Consider the following 23,064-nt stretch of genomic DNA (forward strand, 5'->3'; position numbering starts at 1 on the left):
GGGGTCATTTGGGGGGGTTTTGAACTGTCCTGGCATTTTATGCACAACATTTAGAAGCTTATGTCACACATCACCCACTCTTCTAACCACTTGAAGACAAAGCCCTTTCTGACACTTATTTTTTACATGAAAAAGTTTTTTTTTTTTTGCAAGAAAATTACTTTGAACCCCCAAACATTATATATTTTTTTAAAGCAAATGCCCTACAGATTAAAATGGTGGGTGTTTCATTTTTTTTTTTCACACAGTATTTGCGCAGCGATTTTTCAAACGCATTTTTTGGGGAAAAAACACACTTTTTTAAATTTTAATGCACTAAAACACACTATATTGCCCAAATGTTTGATGAAATAAAAAAGATGATCTTAGACCGAGTACATGGATACCAAACATGACATGCTTTACAATTGCGCACAAACGTGCAGTGGCAACAAAATAAATACATTTTTAAAAGCCTTTAAAAGCCTTTACAGGTTACCACTTTAGATCTACAGAGGAGGTCTACTGCAAAAATTACTGCCCTCGATCTGACCTTCGCGGCGATACCTCACATGCATGGTGCAATTGCTGTTTACGTTTGACGACAGACCGCCGCTTGCGTTCGCCTTAGCGCAAGAGCAGGGGGCGACAGGGGTGCTTTTTTTTTTTTTTTTTTTTTTTCTTTATTATTTTTTTGCTTTTTTATCTTATTTTTAAACTGTTCCTTTCATTTTTTTTTTTTTTAAATCATTTTTATTGTTATCTCGGGGAATGTAAATATCCCCTATGATAGCAATAGGTAGTGACAGGTACTCTTTTTTGAAAAAATTGGGGTCTATTAGACCCTAGATCTCTCCTCTGCCCTCAAAGCATCTGACCACACCAAGATCGGTGTGATAAAATGCTTCCCCAATTTCCCAATGGCGCTATTTACATCCGGCGAAATCTAAGTCATAAAATGCTCGTAGCTTCCGGTTTCTTAGGCCATAGAGGTGTTTGGAGCCACTCTTGTCTCTGATCAGCTCTATGGTCAGCTGGCTGAATCACCAGCTGCATTCTCAGGTTCCCTGTTGAGACAGGAGAGCCAGAGAAAAACACGGAAGACGGTGGGGGGGGGGGGGGGCATTCCCTCCCACGGGTTGTAAAGGCAGTCTAGAGGCTAATTAGCCGCTAGGATTGCTTTTACATGAAAGCCGACCGCTGGCTGAAAAGAATGATACCAAGATGATACCTAAACCTGCAGGCATCATTCTGGTATAACCACTCAAAGTTGTGAATGGCGTACCTGAAGACAAAAAAATGGTTAACAATAAAGCACAGTAAACAATAAAGTATAAATAATTACATACCTGAAAAACAAACATGATAAAACATAATAACAATAACAATAACAATAACAATAACAATAAAACACTGCAGAATAGAATACAGTAAAAAAAGAGCAGAACAATAGAGAGAGAGAATAGAGAGAGAGAACAATAAAACGACAACTATTTTTTTTTATTTTATATATATTTTTTTTTTTTTTACACTTTTTTTGTAACTAACTTTTATAACTGTAACCGGTTCCAGGTTCGGGTCTCTCAAAATGCGATGGCATCTTGGGAGACCCTGTGAAAGTGTGCCTAGTCTGTGCAATGCTGTACCCTACGCTAATACTCAACTAGTGTATGGTAGCGTTCAAAACATTCACCAATGCAAAGACCAGGATTGTCAGGACAGAAGGGACAATAATAGTGGGTGTCACGCCTATATCCGCGTTTGCTGCAGACACAACATCTTTTTGGGGGGGGTTCGTTGGGTAGGGGTACTCGGGAGCACATAAAAATGCCTCTCATGCAGCCGACTGCATTTCGTTGGGGGATGTGAATGGGGGAAGTACGGGCGCTGCAGAAGTGGTGGGTTCCCAATTAGGATTGGCGAATGCAGCAGGAAGGGCACTATGGGCACGACGGGCCTGTGTTTGTCTTCTTGGTGGCAGCGGGACACTACTTGTGCTTGTCACCTCACCAGCTTGAACTGCACTTATGGGACTCGCCACGTCACCAAGTGTTACTGCAGTGCTGGTTTGACTACGACCGGGGTGTACTAGGCCGCTGGTGCTTGCCAGTTCAATAAAAAGCTTCCAAAAAAACTGTTAGCGATCGCAGGGATCAGGCCTGACTCTGCAAACGCTGCAGTTATGCGTTTAGTGTTTTGTAAGTGACAGTGATCGATCGATACTGCACTTGGGTGGGCTGGACTGGGCCGGGCGGAGGGGCAAAACGCAGGTGCTAGCAGGTATCTGGGTTGATCCCGCTAACACTGCGTTTTTGGGAACCCTAAACTGCTGGGGACGCTAGTATAGATCTGATCTGATCGGATCAGATATTGATCCGTTCAGATACTATACCACTAAAGGAGGCGTATGCTGCGTGCGTGGGTGTTAGTGGTACTGGCGCTAACCTGACGCTGCCTGGGGCCGGTGCTTGCTAGTTCACCAAAATGCTACCAAAAAAACTGTTAGCGATCGCAGGGATCAGGCCTGACTCTGCGAACGCTGCAGTTATGCGTTTAGTGCCTTGTAAGTGTCAGTGATCGATCGATACTGCACTTGGGTGGGATGGGCTGGGCCGGGCGGAGGGGCACAACGCAGGTGCTAGCAGGTATCTGGGCTGATCCCGCTAACACTGCGTTTTTGGGAACCCTAAACTACTGGGGACGCTAGTATAGATCTGATCGGATCAGATATTGATCCGATCAGATACTATACCACTAAGGGAGGTGTACGGTGCGTGCGTGGGTGTTAGCGGTACTGGCGCTAACCTGACGCTGCCTGGTGCTTGCTTGCCAGTTCACCAAAATGCTACCAAAAAAACTGTTAGCGATCGCAGGGATCAGGCCTGACTCTGTGAACGCTGCAGTTATGCGTTTAGTGTTTTGTAAGTGACAGTGATCGATCGATACTGCACTTGGGTGGGCTGGGCGGAGGGGCAAAACGCAGGTGCTAGCGGGTATCTGGGCTGATCCCGCTAACACTGTGTTTTTGGGAACCCTAAACTGCTGGGGACGCTAGTATAGATCTGATCAGATCAGATATTGATCCGATCAGATACTATACCACTAAGGGAGGCGCATGCTGCGTGCGTGGGTGTTAGCGGTACTGGCGCTAATCTGACGCTGCCTGGGGCGACGCATATCACCGCCGGGCGATCAGGGGGCTAAACCTTTATTAGGTAATAAACGGCGGGTGCCCTGACACTATAAAAAATAAACGAACTAACCTGCGTCACCCGTAACGGTTATACGGTGATCAGTGGTGAAAGGGTTAACTAGGGGGCAATCAAGGGGTTAAAACATTTATTAGGTAGTATATGGGGGTCCCTGTCACTATAAAACGCTGACGGCGAACCTAAATATTTACCTCACTAACTAGCGTCACCAGCGACACTAATACAGCGATCAGAAAAATGATCGCTTAGCAACACTGGTGACAGGGGGTGATCAAGGGGTTAAAACTTTATTAGGGGGGGTTAGGGGGGTACCCTAGACCTAAAGGGGGGTGATACTCACTGTCCCAACACTGTAACTGTCACAAACTGACACTATGCAGTAATCAGAAAAAAAAAAAAAAAAAAAAAAAAAAAACCTGCTGGTGTCAGTTTGTGACAGGGGGGGGGGGGGGTGATTGGGGGGGGATCGGGGGGCGATCGGGGGGGGGATCGGGGTGTTTTGTATGCCTGGCATGTTCTACTGTGTGTGTGTGTGTTGTGCACTCACATTGATGTCTTCTCCCCTCGGCGCTGGAACGGAAAATACCGAGCCGAGGGGAGATGACATCATTTCCTTTGCTGCTGTTTAGCATACAGCAGCAAAGGAGTGTTCCCATTGGCGGGCGGCGATCGCGAGGGGGGGGCCACGAACGGATGGCCTCCCCCTCATCTCGGATCGCCGGGGAACAGAACGGGACCGCTTCGGGCACCGGGGGGGGGGTCCGATTGGACCCCCCACCCGCGAGAGGCAAATCACGTACATGTACGTGATTTTGCCTGCCCGTGCCGCCTTGCCGACGTAAATCGGCGTTAGGCGGTCCTTAAGTGGTTAAAGGGGCCAGAGGAAACCTGTGATTGCTTAAATATGAACAAGTGTACAGGTTAACCTTACATTAGCACTCAATAGTGCTCCCCCCCCCCTCATTTTGTGTGCATAGCTTAGTTATTTAAGAAAAAAAAAAAAAGCGGATCAAGGAAAAAAGCAGGCATCTTTTAAAATGGCAATAATTGCTGTTTGTTTTTTAATGAAAACTTCAAAACTAAGATGGTACTTACAGCATCTCAGCCGAAAATGCCCTCATCAAGGCACTACAGGCCCTCAGTCTATTGCATGCCTGCTACTTGTCAGAGTATTGACTCCTGTGTTCAGTATAGTTTTTTCCCCACTGTGTGATGCTCAGATGACCTTCAACAAAGAGAGCCTACTTTGTGGGTCCTGGTAATCAGCATCCTCTAAAACAGTGGTTCTCAACCTGGGGGTCGGGGGTCAAATGATAAATTGCCAGGGGTCACGAACCCTGGGCTGTTCCTGCTCTCCCAGCCTTTTTGGGTCCGCCCAGCAGGGTTGTCCTTGGAGCCTGTGGCTGCCCACTCAGCCTCTTCGCAGCCGCCCATTCAGTTCACCGCATGGCTGGGGGGCAGAGACTAGAGGTCAGTGGACTGGTGAGGAATGTGAAGTGGGAGGGGCTGGAGGAGACCCTATCTCCTGATTTTGTAATAGGGGTCACTGCTACGAGACGCCACAAAGTGGGAGACACAGTGAAGTCGGAGACACAGTGAGTAACACTACCTGTGATTATAGTTGCCATTAAAAGTCCCCACTACAGTTCTCAGATCAGATGACCTGGATCAAGAGCACCTAAGTTGGCTCATCAGAGCCAATCCCAACTCCCCGCCAGAACTGCCACTCATCTCATTCCCCCCCCACCAAGGAGCAAGAGAAGGAATAAAAATATAGAATACATGTAAGGGAGAGGAAAAGAGGGGGAAGAACAAAGAAAAAGGGATAGAAAGAAGAAGAGAAAGAACAAGCAAGACGGCTAGAGAGAGGGATGGGGGGGGGGGGTACACACAATAAAATAGTATAGAGAGAGATAAAAGTGAAAGAAAGTAGAACAAAGAGAGAGAGTGGTACATTCTAAAATGTATCATAAGGGTTTGCGCTAAATGTCCATGGGTTAGGGGCGCAAAATCCTTGTCTTGGGTGCTGACAACCCATGCTACGAAAATAATTTTACTGTTAGGGGTCCCTACAACTTGGGAAATTTTATCAAGGGGTCACGGCACTAGCAAGGTTGAGAACCACTGCTCTAAAAAGACCAAATACCTGCAAGATTTGGCCAAATCAGGTTTTGCAGTGTTCCAGTGTTGGTGACTGTCAGTCATCTGTGGGCAAGGTTCTCCAGCTCAAGTCCTCACTACAAAGTCAGAGGGCTGTTTCTCCTTTTTCTTTTCTTTTTTTTTTTTTTTTTTTTTTTTCTTTTTTGCGCACAGCCATTTTAAGCCCCCTTCTGAGTTGTTGCAGGTCTGGTCTAACAGGTCTGTCTCTAAAGTTCCTGGTGAAATTCTCTAGCCTCTTCTGGTAGCTGGGAATAGTCTGCAGGCAGTCCCAAGTGGTTTTCTTGAGTCTGTTTTAGCAATTATTTGTGTTGCCCATCCCTCAGTTGGACTGCTTTTGGACATCCTGACAGTATGACAGTAAATTCCTGTGCTCCTTAATGGATGAGTGAGAAAATACGAATTTTTTTTTTTTTTTTGCACTCTCCATAAACTTTTTTCTTGGTGTCCTTTTTGTGACCTATACACACCGTGCAGACTTTTGTGCCCCACAATAAATAAATGTGTGTGTGTGTATATGTATGTATGTATGTGTGTGTGTGTGTGTATATATACACTACCGTTCAAAAGTTTGGGGTCACCCAAACAATTTTGTGTTTTCCATGAAAAGTCACACTTATTCACCACCATACGTTGTGAAATGAATAGAAAATAGAGTCAAGACATTGACAAGGTTAGAAATAATGATTTGTATTTGAAATAACATTGTTTTTACATCAAACTTTGCTTTCATCAAAGAATCCTCCTTTTGCAGCAATTACAGCATTGCACACCTTTGGCATTCTAGCTGTTAATTTATTGAGGTAAGCTGGAGAAATTGCACCCCACGCTTCTAGAAGCAGCTCCCACAAGTTGGATTGGTTGGATGGGCACTTCTGGCGTACCATACGGTCAAGCTGCTCCCACAACAGCTCAATGGGGTTCAGATCTGGTGACTGTGCTGGCCACTCCATTACCGATAGAATACCAGCTGCCTGCTTCTGCTGTAAATAGTTCTTGCACAATTTGGAGGTGTGTTTAGGGTCATTGTCCTGTTGTAGGATGAAATTGGCTCCAATCAAGCGCTGTCCACTGGGTATGGCATGGCGTTGCAAAATGGAGTGATAGCCTTCCTTATTCAGAATCCCTTTTACCCTGTACAAAGCTCCCACCTTACCAGCACCAAAGCAACCCCAGACCATCACATTACCTCCACCATGCTTAACAGATGGCGTCAGGCATTCTTCCAGCATCTTTTCATTTGTTCTGCGTCTCACAAACGTTCTTCTTTGTGATCCAAACACCTCAAACTTGGATTCATCCGTCCACAACACTTTTTTCCAGTCTTCCTCTGTCCAATGTCTGTGTTCTTTTGCCCATCTTAATCTTTTTCTTTTATTGGCCAGTCTCAGATATGGCTTTTTCTTTGCCACTCTGCCCTGAAGCCCAAAATCCTGCAGCCGCCTCTTCACTGTAGATGTTGACACTGGTGTTTTGCGGGTACTATTTAATGAAGATGCCAGTTGGGGACCTGTGAGGCGTCTGTTTCTCAAACTAGAGACTCTAATGTGCTTATCTTCTTGCTTAGTTGTGCAACGCGGCCTCCCACTTCTTTTTCTACTCTGGTTAGAGCCTGTTTGTGCTGTCCTCTGAAGGGAGTAGTACACACCGTTGTAGGAAATCTTCAATTTCTTTGCAATTTCTCGCATGGAATAGCCTTCATTTCTAAGAACAAGAATAGACTGTCGAGTTTCAGATGAAAGTTCTCTTTTTCTGGCCATTTTGAGCGTTTAATTGACCCCACAAATGTGATGCTCCAGAAACTCAATCTGCTCACAGGAAGGTCAGTTTTGTAGCTTCTGGAAGAAGCTAGACTGTTTTTAGATGTGTGAACATGATTGCACAAGGGTTTGCTAATCATCAATTAGCCTTCTGAGCCAATGAGCAAACACATTGTACCATTAGAACACTGGAGTGATAGTAGCTGGAAATGGGCCTCTATACACCTATGTAGATATTGCACCAAAAACTAGACATTTGCAGTTAGAATAGTCATTTACCACATTAGCAATGTATAGAGTATATTTGTTTAAAGTTAGGACTAGTTTAAAGTTAGCTTCATTTAAAAGTACAGTGCTTTTCCTTCAAAAATAAGGACATTTCAATGTGACCCCAAACTTTTGAACGGTAGTGTGTGTGTATATATATATATATATATATATATATATATATATATATATATATATATATATATATATATATATATATATATTCATATTCGAGTATAAGTCGAGGCCCTTAATTTACCACAAAAAACTGGGAAAAACGTATTCACCCGAGCATAAGACGAGGGTGAGAAATGCAGCAGCTACTGTAAGTGGAAAAAGAGGGTCAATAATGCCCATCTGCAGCTGCATACCTCACTGTGTCCTGTACATGTGCATGTGTCCTGTGTCACTGTGGCGATCTCCATCCTCCCTGTGGCGATCGCCATCGTCTGATCAGCGTGTGATAATACACTTCGGCGGCCATTCCACTGTTCAAAAGCCGCGCCTCCTCCTCGTCTGTGATAGGCAGAACACTCGGCAGTCAGCGGTCAACCTATCACGAACATTCTCTCATTCTCATACCACGGACGAGGATGAGAGAATGTCCGTGTTAGGCTGTACACTGACTGCTGGGAAATGGAGTGTTCAGCCTATCGCAGACTAGCAGGAGGCGCGGCTTTTGAAAGCTGGAATAGCCTCCGAACTGACACGCTGATCATGCAGACAGATGGCGGTGACTCGAGTATAAGTCGAGGAGGGCACTTTTAGCCCAAAAAAAAGGGCTGAAAAATTCAACTTATACTCGAGTATATACGGTATGTGTGTGTGTATGTATATATGTATGTATTTAATTATTAATCGATTACTATTTTCATAATCGATTAATTGGCCAGTAACATAATGGGGTTAAAAAAACGAAAATTGGCTTTAGAGTGCAAATAATCGCTACTGTAAATATTACTTTCACTGTTGCACAGAGAAAAAAGGAACCCCTTACAGTAGCGATTATTTGCTCTTTTTGTACTATAAAGGGCTAATTTTTATTATTTTTAACCCTATTATGTTACTAAACGTCTTAGGCCTGGTTCACACCTATGTGTTTTTTGGTGCTTTTTGCAGAAACGCACTACAGTTCTTTTAACATTCAAATCTATGCTTTTTTCAGCTGCTGCGTATTTGGGAAGGGTCAGGGACTTTTTTCAACGCACAAAACAGTGCTTTTTTTTGGTTCAATATACTTCAATGGAGAAGCTGCGGAAAAGCATGTAATGCGTTTTTGCAGCAATTTGTGTTTTTTTTTTTGTTTTTTTAATTGCAAATCGCAGCAAAATCACATGTGAATGAATGATTGAATGATTTGTAAAGCGCTGCAAATGCGAACTGAATCGCCTCAAGGCGCCTCATGTGCAAAACGCACAACAGAAACAGATCAAAAGCAAACTGCATAGGTGTGTACCGAGCCTTATGCTGGCCACATGGATCAATATTCAGACGAGAATATTCATACGAAAAATCTTTGTACATTCGCTGAATGAAAGAATGTTTGAAATTTTCACTTGCTTTTAACATTCGGTTTTAAAACCAATGTAATTTTTGAACTAGAACCACATATCCTGTCTGAAAATTCCTTTGACCAAGAAGTTTTCTATTATTTCTAAATGTTCCCATCATTGTGGTTGAAAACAAATGTTGATTTGACCCCACTAACGATTACAAAAACAAACGAACGTTCTTAAAATTAAATTTTTTTTTTTTGAAGGAAGACATTGTTTTTGTATGGCCAGCATATAATATATTACAGTTCTGCTTGAAAATCTGCAAAACAGTCATTAACTTTGTTTTTTTTTTTAAATTAAATAATTTGATCTCCGAGTCTGATGATATTTATCATGTTAAACCTCTAATAGTATATACAGTATATCTCTTCTGTCCGTTATTCTCAGAGTGGATCAAAGATTTTACTCCCTAACCATATAGCTGGTTATTTATATTTACCATTGCATAGACAAGAATAAATTTGCCTTTTTTTTTTAAACTTTACATATTAACCAAATTATACACCACACTTTTTTTAAGGTTATTAACCGATTAATTAAAACAATAATCGGCCAACTAATCGATTATGAAAATAATCGTTAGTTGCAGTGTGTATGTATGTGTGTGTATATATATGTATATATATATATATATATATATATATATATATATATATATATATATATATATATATATATATATATATATATATATATATATATATATCTATATAGATATATAGATATATCTATATAGATATATAGATATATAACCTGTGATCTGTTTGCTTGTAATTAGTGTGTGTATAAAAGCTCAATGAGTTTCTGGACTCTTGACAGACCCTTGCATCTTTCATCCAGTGCTGCACTGATGTTTCTGTATTCTGAGTCATGGGGAAAGCAAAAGAATTGTCAAAGTATCTGCGGGAAAAAGTAATTGAACTGTATAAAACAGGAAAGGGATATAAAAAGATATCCAAGGAATTGAGAATGTCAATCAGCAGTGTTCAAACTCTAATCAAGAAGTGGAAAGTGAGGGGTTCTGTTGAAACCAAACCAGGGTCAGGTAGACCAACTAAAATTTCAGCCACAACTGCCAGGAAAATAGTTCAGGATGCAAAGAAAAACCCACAAATAACTTCAGGTGAAATATAGGACTCTGAAAACGTGTGGCTGTTTCAAGATGCGCATTAACCACTTCAGCCCCGGATGATTTTACCCCCTTCCTGACCAGAGCACTTTTTGCGATTCGGCATGGCATCGCTTTAACTGACATTTGCGCGGCTGTGTGATGTTGTACCCAAACAAAATTGATGTCCTTTTTTTTTCTTTTTTTTTTTTTTCACAAATAGAGCTTTCTTTTGGTGGTATTTGATCACCTCTGCGTTTTTTATTTTTTGCGATATAAACAAAAAAAAGCGTCAATTTTGAGAAAAAAAAGCAATATTTTTTACTTTTTGCTATAATAAATATTCCCCAAAAATATATAAAAACAAATTTTTTCCCTCCAGTTTAGGCCGATATGTATTCTTCTACATATTTTTGGTCAAATAAATCGCAATAAGCGTATATTGATTGGTTTGCGCAAAAGTTATAGCGTCTACAAAATAGGGGATAGTTTAATGGCATTTTTATTACATTTTTTTTTTTTTCGGGACTGCGACATTATGGCGGACACATCGGACACTTTCGACACTATTTTGGGGCCATTGTCATTTATACAATGATCAGTGCTATAAAAATGCACTGATTGCTGTGTAAATGACACTGGCAGGGAAGGGGTTAACCACTAGGGGGCGATGAAGGGGTTAAGTGTGTCCTAGGGAGTGATTCTAACTGTGGGGGGGGTCCTACCTGGGACATGACAGTGATCACTGCTCCCGATGACAGGGAGCAGTGGATCTTTGTTATAACACAAGGCAGGACGGGTAAATGTCTTGTTTACATAGGCATCTCCCCGTTCTACCTCTCCACACCGCAATCACGGGCCGCCGGCGAACATCGAGTGGTGGCAATTTTAAAGGGATGTACCTGTACACCCATTTTGCCTGCCTGTGCCATTCTGCCGACGTACATCTGTGTGCAGCGGTCGGCAAGCGGTTAAGGAGGCACTTGAAGAAAGATGGGCTGCATGGTCGAGTCGCCAGAAGAAAGCCATTACTATGCAAATGCCACAAAGTATCCCACTTACAATACTCCAAACAGCACAGACACAAGCCTCAAACCTTCTGGCACAAAGTAATTTGGAGTGATGAAATCAAAATTTAGCTTTTTGGCTACAACAATAAACACTACATTTAGAGAGAAGTCAACAAGGCCTATGGTGAAAGGTACACCATTCCTACTGTTGTCACAGAGGTGGATCGCTGATGTTTTGGCGATGTGTGCGCTACAAAGGCACAAGAAGTTTTGGTCAAAATTGATGGCAAGATGAATGCAGTATGTTATCAAAAAAATACTGAAGGAACATTTGCATTCATCAGCCAGGAAGCTGAGCATGGGACGTACTTTGACATTCCAATATGACAATGATCCAAAACACAAGGCCAAGTTGACCTGTCATTGGCTACAGCAGAAAGTGAAGATTCTGGAGTGACTATCTCAGTCTCCTGACCTCAATATCATTGAGCCACTTTGGGGAGATCTCAAACATGCAGTTCATGCAAGGCAGCCCAAGTATTTACAGGAACTTGAGGCTTTTTGCCAAGAGGAATGGGCAGCTTTACCATCTGAGAAGATGAAGAGCCTCATCCACAAATACCACAAAAGACTTCAAGCTGTCATTGATGTTAAAGGGGGCAATATACTGTATTAAGAACTGGGGTATGTAAACTTTTGATCAGTCATTCGGGTAGTTTCTGTTGTCATTATGATTTTAAAAGAGTAAACACTGTTGATCAATAATAAATGGCTTCAGCCAAACACTAACCATGAGTGAAAAATTGTTTTTGTGTTATCTACAATTCGTTTGAGGACATACAGAATTAAACTTTTGAAAAGGAAAATGTACAATAATCTTAAAAAAAATGCACTCTGCTGTATTTCCTAGAACAGCTAAGTAATTCACTACAGCTATTGTTTGTTTTACAGACACCTGCCACTGTTATATCAACGCCTCAGCTAAAAACGCTTTCTGTGAGCATCAAACAGACCCCAGTGGTTGCTGCTAAGACCCCATTAAAATCATCACAACCAACGGATGAGAGCTCAGAGGAAGAATCTACAGACAGTGATGAGGAACCATCTGTTAAGGTATTCAGAGGCAATGTATAGGGGTTGTATGTATGGGCAAAATATACATATATGTATGGAAAGCGAGATTCTCCAGTTTACAGACCTCAATAGCTCAATCTTAAATCTACACATCAATTTTATTAGTCAAAGGTGTGGCTCTTTCCCTCTCTTTCTGCCTTGTAAGATAGGGCCATGCCAGCTTTCAATTTATTTGAAAGTCAACAGCCCCTCTTGTGTGTTTTTCTTTAACCACTTGCTGTCCGCGCTATAGCCGAATGACAGCCACAGCACGGACCTGAATTTTCGGGAGGCCGTCATATGACGGCCTCCCCTTTGCACGCTCCCTGCGATCACCGAGTCATGAGTCTCCTTACCACATGATCAGCTGTCAGCCAATGACAGCTGATCACATGATGTAAACAAATGCTTGGTAATGTTTTTTTTGTTTTTTTTTTTTTCCTCTTCCGATCACGGGCTTATGTGCAAGGAACATCGGTCCAGAAGAGGAAGAGGCAGTTCTGCCTCATCTGTGCCCACCAGTACCCCCTGCCATTGCCACCTGCCAGTGTCCATCAGTGCCACCTATCAATGCCCGCCAGTGGTGCCAATCAGTGCCACCTAGCAGTGCTGCCCATTACGGCCACCCATCGGTGCCCATTACTGCCACCCATCGGTGCCCATCAGTGCCGCCTCATCAACGTACATCAATGAAGGAGAAAAATTACCTGTTTGCAAAATTTTATAACAAAATCTAAAATAATGTTTTAAAACATTTGGTCGTTTTTTAAAATTTTTTTTAACAAAAAATAAAAACCGCAGAGGTGATCAAATGCCAGTTCCCGGCTGACAGCTGAATGTAAAAAAGCATCCCGACAATTAAAAATTTAAAAAAAGAGCGATACTATGTGGCGTCATTCCCCCCCCCCCCCAATCCATACAAGAGCCTTATCCGAGCATGCAGCCTGACAGGTTAGGAGGGGGGGGGCCCGTGGGGGTCTGCCTCCAGGGGGCTTATCGGAATCTGGAAGCGCCCCCCCCCATATGGATGAGTATGGGGTACACAGTACCTGTACCCATACACCAAAAAAGTGGGAAAAAAGTAATAAAAACACAGGTTTTTGACAACTCCTTTATGAAAAAACAAAACTGTGTCCATCCACCCGATGTAAATTCATCATCAATCATGCCGCACCACCAGCCGCCTCTCTCCCCCTCCCAACTGACGTCAGCAGGAGATTCTCAGCCCCGGTCTAAAATATAGTATAGAACGGCATTTAATAAAACGTATACACTGGGCACTTAGCATTAAGAAAGAGAAAATAACCAAGTGGGGTTACAACCACTTTAAGCCTCAGTTTTCTGCTAGGATTTGAAGGTAATAGATGCTGTCTACTTCAACTCCTTCCTCCCTTGGTACAGGTGGAGCGTGTTCTGTGATCCTGATTGCACCAACCTGGCCGAGAAGAATGTGGTAGGCAAATATCGTAGACCTCTTGGCAGCTGCCCTGTGGGCTCTTCCACATCATACAGACCTGCTTTCTCATGGTCTGATATTCCATTCTGCATTATGGTCGCTGGTTTTAACAGTGTGGCTGCTGAGACCCACGTTATGAGACACAGGAGTTTTACTCTCTGATTTCTTCGCCTCTCAGGGCTAGAACATTAACCTTCAAGAAGGTATATCGTGCGTACCGCTTGTTTCACTTGGTGTCAAATTTATAAGTTGCATTCTGGACATTGTCGTGGAGCAGATTCTAGCTTTTCTCCACTCTGGTCTGGAGATATCCTTGGCTTTGAGTACCATCAAGGAGAAAATCTTGGCCTAGGTAATTCTTTTTCATAGACTTGTTGCACATCAAAGCTTATTTTTAGGGTTCAACTCGAATTAGTCCTACTTTGTGACCCCCCTCTATCTCCAAGCGACCTTAGTTTGAATTTGTCTGATTTGCAGTCTTCTTCATCGGTACCTCTCTGAAAGATTCCCTTACTACTTCTCTCTGGCAAGTTGTCTATGGTGGCAGCTCACAAGGTCTTTGAGTTGGCTGTACTTTCCTGGTTCCTCACCAGGCTAAGGTGGTTTCGAGGCCTCAATCCTTTTTTTTTTTTTTTTTTTAATTTATTTATTTTTTTCCTTTCCTAAGGTGGTTTCTTCATTTCACCTGAATCGGGACATTGTGTTGCCATCCTTTTGTGCAACTCTTAAGCAACCCTCCTTTTGCCCTACTTCTAAGCATCTAAAAGAGAAGGCACTTCACATGTTGGAGGTTCTTTGGGCTGTTCACATTTCCCTGAAATCTACAACTTGATTTAGATGGTCTGATTCCAATTTTGTTCCGTAGGTCCTTGTAGGGGTCATGCTGCTTTTAAATCTACTATTTCTTGTATAATTGTCAGCTCATTTCTTCAGCCTATGAATCAAGGGAAAAGTTCCATCTTTCCTGGTAAAGGCCCGCTCAACCAGGAGTTCAGTCAAGCATCAAGCTTCTGTTCAAGTTTGTAAAGCTGCTAGCTGGGACTTCTCTTCACATGTGTATGAAGCTGTACTAGGTTGATGTTTCAGACCAAGGGTCTTGCAGCTGTTTTTGAAAGGGGGTTTCCCCCTTTTCTGTTAGGTATTTGGGCTTGTTGAACTTTACTGTGTTGCCCACCCCTCAGATTTATTTCTTTGGAGCATCCCATGTAGTAATGACTATTAACTTGTATGTCCTGTGGTGTACAGTTAAGAAATAATGATTTTTGGTTTACCTGTAAAATCTTTTTCTTGGGGTACATCACAGGACACAGAGATCCCTCCCTCTCTGGTTTATAATCCTCATTGGTTGCTGCAAAACTGATGCTATTCCTACCTTTTTTTTTTTCCTTCCATCCAGTGTCCATTTACCTGAGAGGGGCAGCATAACCCATGTAGTAATGGCTATTAACTCCTCTTTGTCCTGCGATATACTCCAAGAAAAGGATTTTACAGATAAACCATAGATATTACTGTCAGCTGTGCTCTCCAGGTGATGCGACTGACTGTTTTGGCTAGTCTACTGTGCAGAGATCAAATTTGGATGCTCTTCCCTTTCTTTCCCCTTATCCATTCGCAAAAGCCTTGTATTCATTTTACAGAATACAAGCTGCTCTGTGAATTTACAATGTGGGGGAGGGATGGGTAAACGTCAGGATTCTTAGAGTGCTCTGGACTGCAACTTATCTTGGATGTGACCTTAATCTCTCAAATTTTAGCTGACTCATCTAAGGCCAGTAGAAGGGATCTGATCATCTGCTGATGAAGGTGTGGCCGTGCCTTCAAAACATGTTCTGATTGGCCTGACACAGCGTTAGGCGGCTCCCCGGTGTGACAGCTATGGACCACTCCCACACAGACACACAGCCAGCGTCTCTCCGAGGCTTCAGCTGCTGCTGGCACGCGGCGCTCGTGGATTTCTCCAAAGAAGACATCTTGACTGTTCTCTTGTGATCCTATGATGCTGCATGTGGAAGCTCCTACCCGCTCTAGCACTCTGTAAGTGCACCCCATATGCACACAAGTTGGTGTGTTTTTACTGAATATACTGAATTAACTGTATGCTGCTTAAGGATTGGCTTGGCGCTTCTCTCTCCTCTTTGCCTTTCTGATCATCTAACGCAGTTGATTGGTGTTAGAGTATTTGGAGCGCATACCTTCAGCTTTGAACTACAGCATGGACAAGTAATTCAGGGCATTCTGATTCAGACAGGGGCTTCTCTGAACCAGTGATTCCCGCAGTGCTAAAAGCTAGAAAGTCTACTTCTCACAAGGTCTATCACCGCACATGGAAAGCCTACTTCACTTTGTGCTAAACAAGAGGCTTTAAACTATAGATGTTCCCGTTAGACTAATTCTTTCCTTATTCTAGATGGGCTTGGACCAGCATTTGGCCCTCAGCACCATTATAGTTCAGATCTCTGCGCTTGCAATAGTTTTCCAAAGACCACTGACTTCCCATTGTTACACCACTTCAAAAACTGCCTTTTGGTACCTATCAGACATCTCTTTCCACTCTCATTCACTCAGTGATGCATTTCTGCAAGGCGACTGTCTGAGCTGACAGCCTTAGCTTGTAAAGAACCTCGTACAGGACAAAGGCAAAGTATTTATAGACTCTGGGATACGGGCTCGTACCTTCAGGTTATTGGACACTGGCAAAGCTTTTGAGGACATTTCCTCTGGAGGCCTTCCCTATAACCCTAGTGCAGCGTCTGTAATCAGCTGCGAGGTGCTATACAGGTCCAGGGTCTATTCCTATACAGCCATTACAAAAATAAAAAGCTTTCCATTTATTCTGCACACATTCACCTCACTATCCACATGGCTGTTTGAAAACACGTTTCCATTACTTCTGCCTTCCTGGACAGACTTTAGGTCATGACACAGGAAGGAGTTGACCTGCTGACCTCATTAACACACACCCTGCATCATCTACCCTCAGCTGGTCAACTCCTTCCTGTGTCATGACCTAAAGTCTGTCCAGAAAGTAAGGCAGAAGTAATGAAGAAGTGTTTTCTTGTACAAATGGGTTTATTGAACAGAAATATCAACATATCTGTACAGGTAAATAATGAAAGGCACATTATGTGAATATACTGAAACAGCTTATGACATCACAGACATAATAGTGAATGACTTTAGGATCTGTATCAGATCTCCAGATTACAATTGGCTTCTTGTGGTAACAACAATGAATATTTCTATGGCGAGACACTGGATTCCACCACTGTTATAAAGCTAAATGCTGAATTTTATATAATAATTGTGGTGAGAACTATAAATAGAAATGATTATGATTGAAATATAGCAACAAAATTAAATAAAAATATTTCCAAGTTGGCTCACAATATGTGTCAGTGGCCCGCAAAACATGTCTTGTGGGCTATAGAAACTGAGTAAAGGGAAAGGAAAAAAGAAAAGAAAGGTAACAAGGAGGAGGACCAGAGAGAGAATGAAGCAGAAGGATAGATTCTAAGAAAAAAAATATAGGTAGTTACAAAAGGAGAGAAAAAAAAGGAAAAGGGGGAAATCCACGGGGTGGGAAGGATGGAGCTGTGCTAGAGAGAGAGTAAATTGGAATCAAACCGAGATGGATGGGAGTACACTACCCACGGTTGCCAAACTCGGAGGAATTTATCATGTGTATCGGATGCCACGGCCGTCAGTTTCTCATTAACCATAATATCATTAATCCGATTTTGGACAGCCTCGAAAATGAGAGCCGGGGTCTTCCAGGCCCTTGGCTATGGTTAATTTAGTTGCAGTAAAGATATGGGATGCCAAATGGCGTTCTGGCCTTAATAATTCAGCTATCAGTTTCCCCAATATAGCTTCAAAAGGATCCCTCTTTATATTAGTATTGAAGAGGTTACGAAGCAATGCATAAACTCTGACCCGTAGCCTACAAACCCTGGGGCACTGCCACCAGATGTGTGCTATTGTACCCTCATGAGAACACCCACGAAAGCACAGCGGGGAATATGTTGGGATAAAACTCGCCAGTCTGGCTGGAGTGTAATACCATCTATAAAGTACTTTATAGGCATTTTCCAAAAAAAGAGTACATTGTTGGAGCATTTGGAGAGTGAGATGGTCATGATCTGCCATTCCTCCGGGTCCAATCTCCTCCCCAACTCTGCCTCCCATTGTAGGTGATAGGGTCTCATGGGTGGATTCTTGGAGCCTATTATAGCCATATATATTAAGGAAATCAAACCCGGGGACTGGGGCCGCGATCTGCAAATGCTTTCAAACGGAGTTAACGTATAGGGGATTGGTTGATATTTTATTAGGGATTGAGGAAGTGTCGAATTTGTATGTAACTATAGTGTTACCTAAGGGGAATGTCAAGGGAAGAGCGTAAAGCTGCGTATGGTATGATTTTGGTAGGAGTGAGCATAGAGTGGACATCAGTGAAGCCATTTTCAGTCCACCACGAAAATTGCAACGGATTATCGCGTTCAGGTGGGAATAATGGGCATTGGAGAAGGCGCAGTAGGGGAAGATGGGGAGAGACTAAGCCCGCAGAATATTTGACTGAGTCCCATGCATGCAGAGAATGGGCTAAACATGGGCCTATAGTGGTAGGGCGGTGGGCTTGAGGGAGCCAAGGAGGGGAGAAGGCGAGAAGGGAGGCCAATGGTATCGGATCTGAACCACCATATCAATAGTGGCCCATAGTGGCATTTGCTGTTTCTCATGGAGGTGGGATAGTGGGGCTATGGTCACTGCCGTGTAGTAAGCTTGAAGGTTGGGCACCGAGAGGCCACCATTAATCCTACGTGCATACAACACTTGTCTTTTGATTCTAGGTTTTCTTGAACCCCAAACGAACTTCATAATTTTCCGTTGATGTATACGGAGAATATGGGAAGGGACTTGAACTGGTAAGACCCGAAAATAGTAAAGCAACTTTGGGAGATACGTCATACGAATGTTTGCAATCCTCCCGAACCACGACAGTGGAAGGGTGGCCCAGGAGGACAGCAGGGCCGATAATTTGCGAAATAGTAAAGGATAGTTGGCCTGGTATAAAGCTGAGTAATTTGAAGTGAGCTGAATCCCAAGGTAGGGTAATGCTTCCATCCACTGAAAAGGGAATGTGGATTGTAGGGCTTCCAGTTCTGAGGTGGAGAGGTTGATTGACATTGCTCTGGATTTGGTGGGGTTGACGGTCAATAGGATGTCATCCGCAAATAGTGATAACTTATGTGGGGTGCTTGCCACCTCAACTCCTGCTATATCTGGATGAGATCGTATGGCCTCCGCTAGGGGTTCCAGTGCCAAAATAAATAAGTGGGGAGAGTGGGCAGCCTTGACGGGTACCCCTTGTAATGGGAAAAATGCTTGACTCGAACCCACAGTATTTCACTTTAGCTTGAGGAGAATCGTATATAGCGGAAACCCACCTCGTAAAGGAGGCCCCGAAACCATAGTGTTTAAGTACCTGTATCAAGTAGGGCCACGATAAAGTGTCAAAAGCTTTGTTGATATCTAATGACAAAAACATTGTTTCTAGGGATCTATTGTGGACGATGTGTTGAATTTGAAGGAGGCGGCGTATGGCATCACTAGCCTGCCTTCTTGGGACAAAGCCCACTTGATCCTTTTTTATTAAACGTGGTAAAAAGGAATTGAGGCGATTGGCTAAGGTTTTGGTTAAAATTTTCATGTCGATATTGATTAGTGAGATTGGCCGGAAATTAGCCCACGATGAGTGACCACATTATAGACTCCCGCCAAAAGCACTGTGCCTCGCTGGTGAGAGTTCAACAGGGCGCAGACATGGGTCAGAAAAGGTCCCGGGTTTTTGTTCAGGGCATAATAAGTCATAATCGTAACCTCTGAGTCTTGGATGGTTCCTTGGAAAATTAGGTACCTGCCATTTGGGTCTGCTATCTGTTTACTGCAAGTAAATGTGACCGATTTGTGTAGGGCAATCATGACGCCCCTCTATTTAGTGGGGGCGTTGGCCAGGAAAACATGGGGATAATCCGCTGCAAAATATTTGGGGTAGGAGGAGGAAGCAAAATGAGTTTCCTGCAGACAAGCAATATCTATTTTTTGTTTGAGGTACTTGAAAATCTTGACCCTTTTCTGAGGGGAATTCATGCCCTGGACATTCAAGGACAACCAGTTTATTGTCATTTAAGCGGGGGGGGACTCCTGTACATTGTTCCAGCCGAGCACCCCGTGGACTGAGAAAGGGGAGAGAGAAGGAAAGAAAAGAAAAAGGCCGAGGGGAGAAGGAGAGAAGCAAGACAAAAAAGATAAGTGTATTGAGGAGAGCTCGAAAGAGAGCAAACCTTAAGAATATAATTGCTACATTTTGTGGGTTGTACGACCCACAGGTGGGTGGGAGCTTGGCCAAGACAACCGTCTCAGCCAAGTGCCAACACATAAGGGGGAGCAGTGGTTCGACGGAACCACCGGCATATGTCATAACATTATAAACTTTTAAATAAAATTGTGCACAAAATCTAAAAGAAAGTCAAATAAACCATTTAACTAGAACCAGCATGAGCAACAAAAATAAAACATATAAAACAAAACAATTGAAGGTAGGATTGTATAAAATCCCCAGGCCCTCGGAGACGGCAGTTAACCCACCATCACCCACAGGTAAGCGTGGAGACCAGCCCGACCTTACTGCGCCAGCATCGTCCCCGAACCCCCAAACAGGGCAGAGGGTCTGCCGCGCAGAAGCTGGGGCCACAACCAAATTGGTAAACCAATAACAATACCTTAGTAAGGTATACATACCCCCCCTCCCCCACACTCTTCGTGAAAAAATATAAAAAGAAAAAAAGAAAACAAGCTCAGAAAAAATTATAGAAAAAATTAAAAGTCACTCTTTCAATCTTCGGTACATCCATGGCAGTCAGATCAGCCCTTGCCCCTGTCTCTGGAGTAAACAGAAGGATATCAGTGCACAAACTCGCCGCCATCTCACAAATGGGACGGCCATTTTTGGGTGTTAAATGATAACTCCGGGGCAAAGGACTAAAGACAAATCAAAGTGCAAATAAATCAAGGGGGAGGCATTTCCAGTAGTTCCCACGTGTTTTGGGAAATGAACTGACAAGGTAACTACAATCCTTGGTTGTGGCATGTGGGCTGGTAGGAAAGAAAAAAAACTCAGGAATCATAAAAAATGAGAACCAAGTACCTTCAACCATTCGCAGACTTAAGGAAACGTTGGGCCTGTAGATCCCTCAAGGCCTGGGATCCTGGCTGAGAGCGTTGAGGGTTGTCGCGGAGGTGTGGATGGACCCGGTCTGGAAGAAGAGGAAGATGACGACGTTACCGGTTGGGAGACAGGAAGGTCCAACTGCAGATCCTGGAAGTGTCTTTTCAGGTCAGCTGGGGAAGTAGCGTGAAATTGGCAGCCCAAGTGGGAGAAGGAGAGCTTGAAGGGGAATCCCCATCTATATTTGATGTCGTGGGATTGAAGGACCTGGAGATAGGGTTTAAGGCCTTGTCGTCTGGCTATGGTGACCGGAGACAGGTCTGCAAACAACTGAAGAGTTACCTTGAAAAAAGAGGTCAGGTTGATTTCTTGCCGCTTGCAGAAGCTTCTCTTTAGTGCGGTAGTAATGAAATGTGATGATGACATCCCTCGGAGGGCCTTCTGAGGGTTTGGGTGCCAGGGACCTGTGAATTCGGTCGAATTCGAGCCTCTCCACTGGAATCTCAGGGGCCAATTCTTGAAAAAAGGCAGTGGCAGTGCCATGCAGGTCTGTAATGAGCTCCGGGATACCGCGTAAGCGCAAATTGTCCCTGCGGGCCCTATTTTCAGCATCCTCCAATTTATCTTTCAGGGTCTCAATCTCGGTGGTCAATTTGTCAACCTCCTCCTCATGGCCCTCAAGGACCGTGGTAGCCAGGTCCATGCATTGTTCTAGCTGATTGGTGCGGTGGCCTATCTCTTTAAGGCCCCTTACTAGGTCCGAGGAGAGCTTACGGGACACTGCTGTGATCTCGTCCCTCACAATGCTGCAGAACTTGTCCAGCAGAGTGTCTGCGTCTGTGGGGACAGGACTCCTCAAGTCCGTGGGGAACTGGTGCATGCTGTCCACCGGAAATGCCGGGTCCTCAGCAGAAAGCTGTGTGGCGTCATCTGACTCCGGAGGCTCAGGCACCATCTTAGATTTCCCCCTGCCAGGCCCAGAAGAGAGTTTGTGGGATTGCCTGCTTTTGGGCTTATTCTTTGCAGGTCGGTACATTACCGATCGGTGCCCTAGATGTTCCGGAACCTGGGTAGGGGTGAGGGCTGTATCCCCGCTCTCTCTGTGCTGCCGCAGGCCAGTTATTAGATTCCGTCGGTGCGGAGCAGTGGAGTCAGGCGGCCATCTCCGTTGCTCGCGCGCATGCGCCCTGGAGAAGTGTTTTCAAACAGCCACAAGGACAGTGAGGTGAGTGTGTGCAGAATAAATGGAAAGCTTTTTTATTTTTGCAAAAGAAATACATTAATGCTATATTGGTACATAGAGGAGCTGAAATTTAGAAAAAAAGTGAACTTTGCCTTTAAAGTGGTTGTAAACCCTTTACAACCACTTTAAACTACAGGCAAGCCTATAATTAGGCTTACCTGTAGCTGCACTGGATATCTCCTAAACCTGCACGGTTTAGGAGATATCCCTGTATTTGCATGTGCCGTCATAATTGGCACATGCGCACTTAAGCCAACTGAAGCAATGGCATGCGCGGCCAATCACAGCGCCGGAGCCGCGATACCCGGAAGTAACCCCCGGGGGAGATGAGGACAGCTGCGGGGGCTTCGTTCTCGGGTAACTCATAATGAGCTAGTATGCTTATTATTGCTTTGTCTTGCAGGGGTTTTTTTTTTTTCTGGGTTTACAACCACCTTAAAGGCTATTTCCACTTTTGCAGTCAAATTTGAGAAAACCCCAGGCTGGTTAATTCCTCTGCAGACAAGTCGATCCAGACAAAGTTTTTCCATAGAGTGTACTATATACTTTAAAGGCTGCATCAAATTTATCCACACAGGTCTCTAGACTGTAGCCAATGCCATTCTTCCATAGGTACTTTCTTCCACATGTTTTTAACCTGTCCCAGGGTGGCCCAGTTCCGGTTGGAGTTTTTCAACCTTATCAATGTTCAACTAGAACTGCCCCTCCCAGTGATGCCTGAGCTTGCCCTACTGGGCATTCTGGACAATGAGCAAAAGCCTTGGTACATCAAACTGTTAATTTATTTTCTACTATATCATGCTAAGAAGGAAATTCTGTGCAAATGGGCCTCTCCTTCTACCCCTACTCTGGCCTCATCGGAGGCTGCAATTAATGCGGCATTACCCATGTATAAGTCCATCTATATCAGCAGGAACTGTCCTAGAATACATATAAAAAAAATATGGAACCCTTGGCTTTCGCTATGAGAGTTAT

The 23,064-nt window shown here is 43.7% G+C and overlaps 2 protein-coding genes across 4 annotated transcripts in view; both read left to right on the forward strand.

Moving 5' to 3' along the window:
* The window catches only part of LOC141133983 (uncharacterized), a 90,553-nt gene extending 78,370 nt beyond the window's left edge, over positions 1-12,183 (forward strand). The window contains exon 12 of the mRNA XM_073623582.1: positions 12,001-12,183. Coding sequence (XP_073479683.1) covers positions 12,001-12,183 — 183 coding nt within the window. The remainder of the gene's footprint in view (positions 1-12,000) is intronic.
* The window catches only part of LOC141132540 (uncharacterized), a gene marked incomplete in the record, with an annotated part of 127,613 nt that continues 116,574 nt past the window's right edge, over positions 12,026-23,064 (forward strand). For all 3 annotated transcript variants that reach the window (XM_073621090.1, XM_073621092.1, XM_073621091.1), the window contains 1 exon segment: positions 12,026-12,162.

This window comes from Aquarana catesbeiana, linkage group LG03 (genome assembly GCF_042186555.1).
Source record: "Aquarana catesbeiana isolate 2022-GZ linkage group LG03, ASM4218655v1, whole genome shotgun sequence".
Classification (NCBI taxonomy): Eukaryota; Metazoa; Chordata; class Amphibia; order Anura; family Ranidae; genus Aquarana; species Aquarana catesbeiana.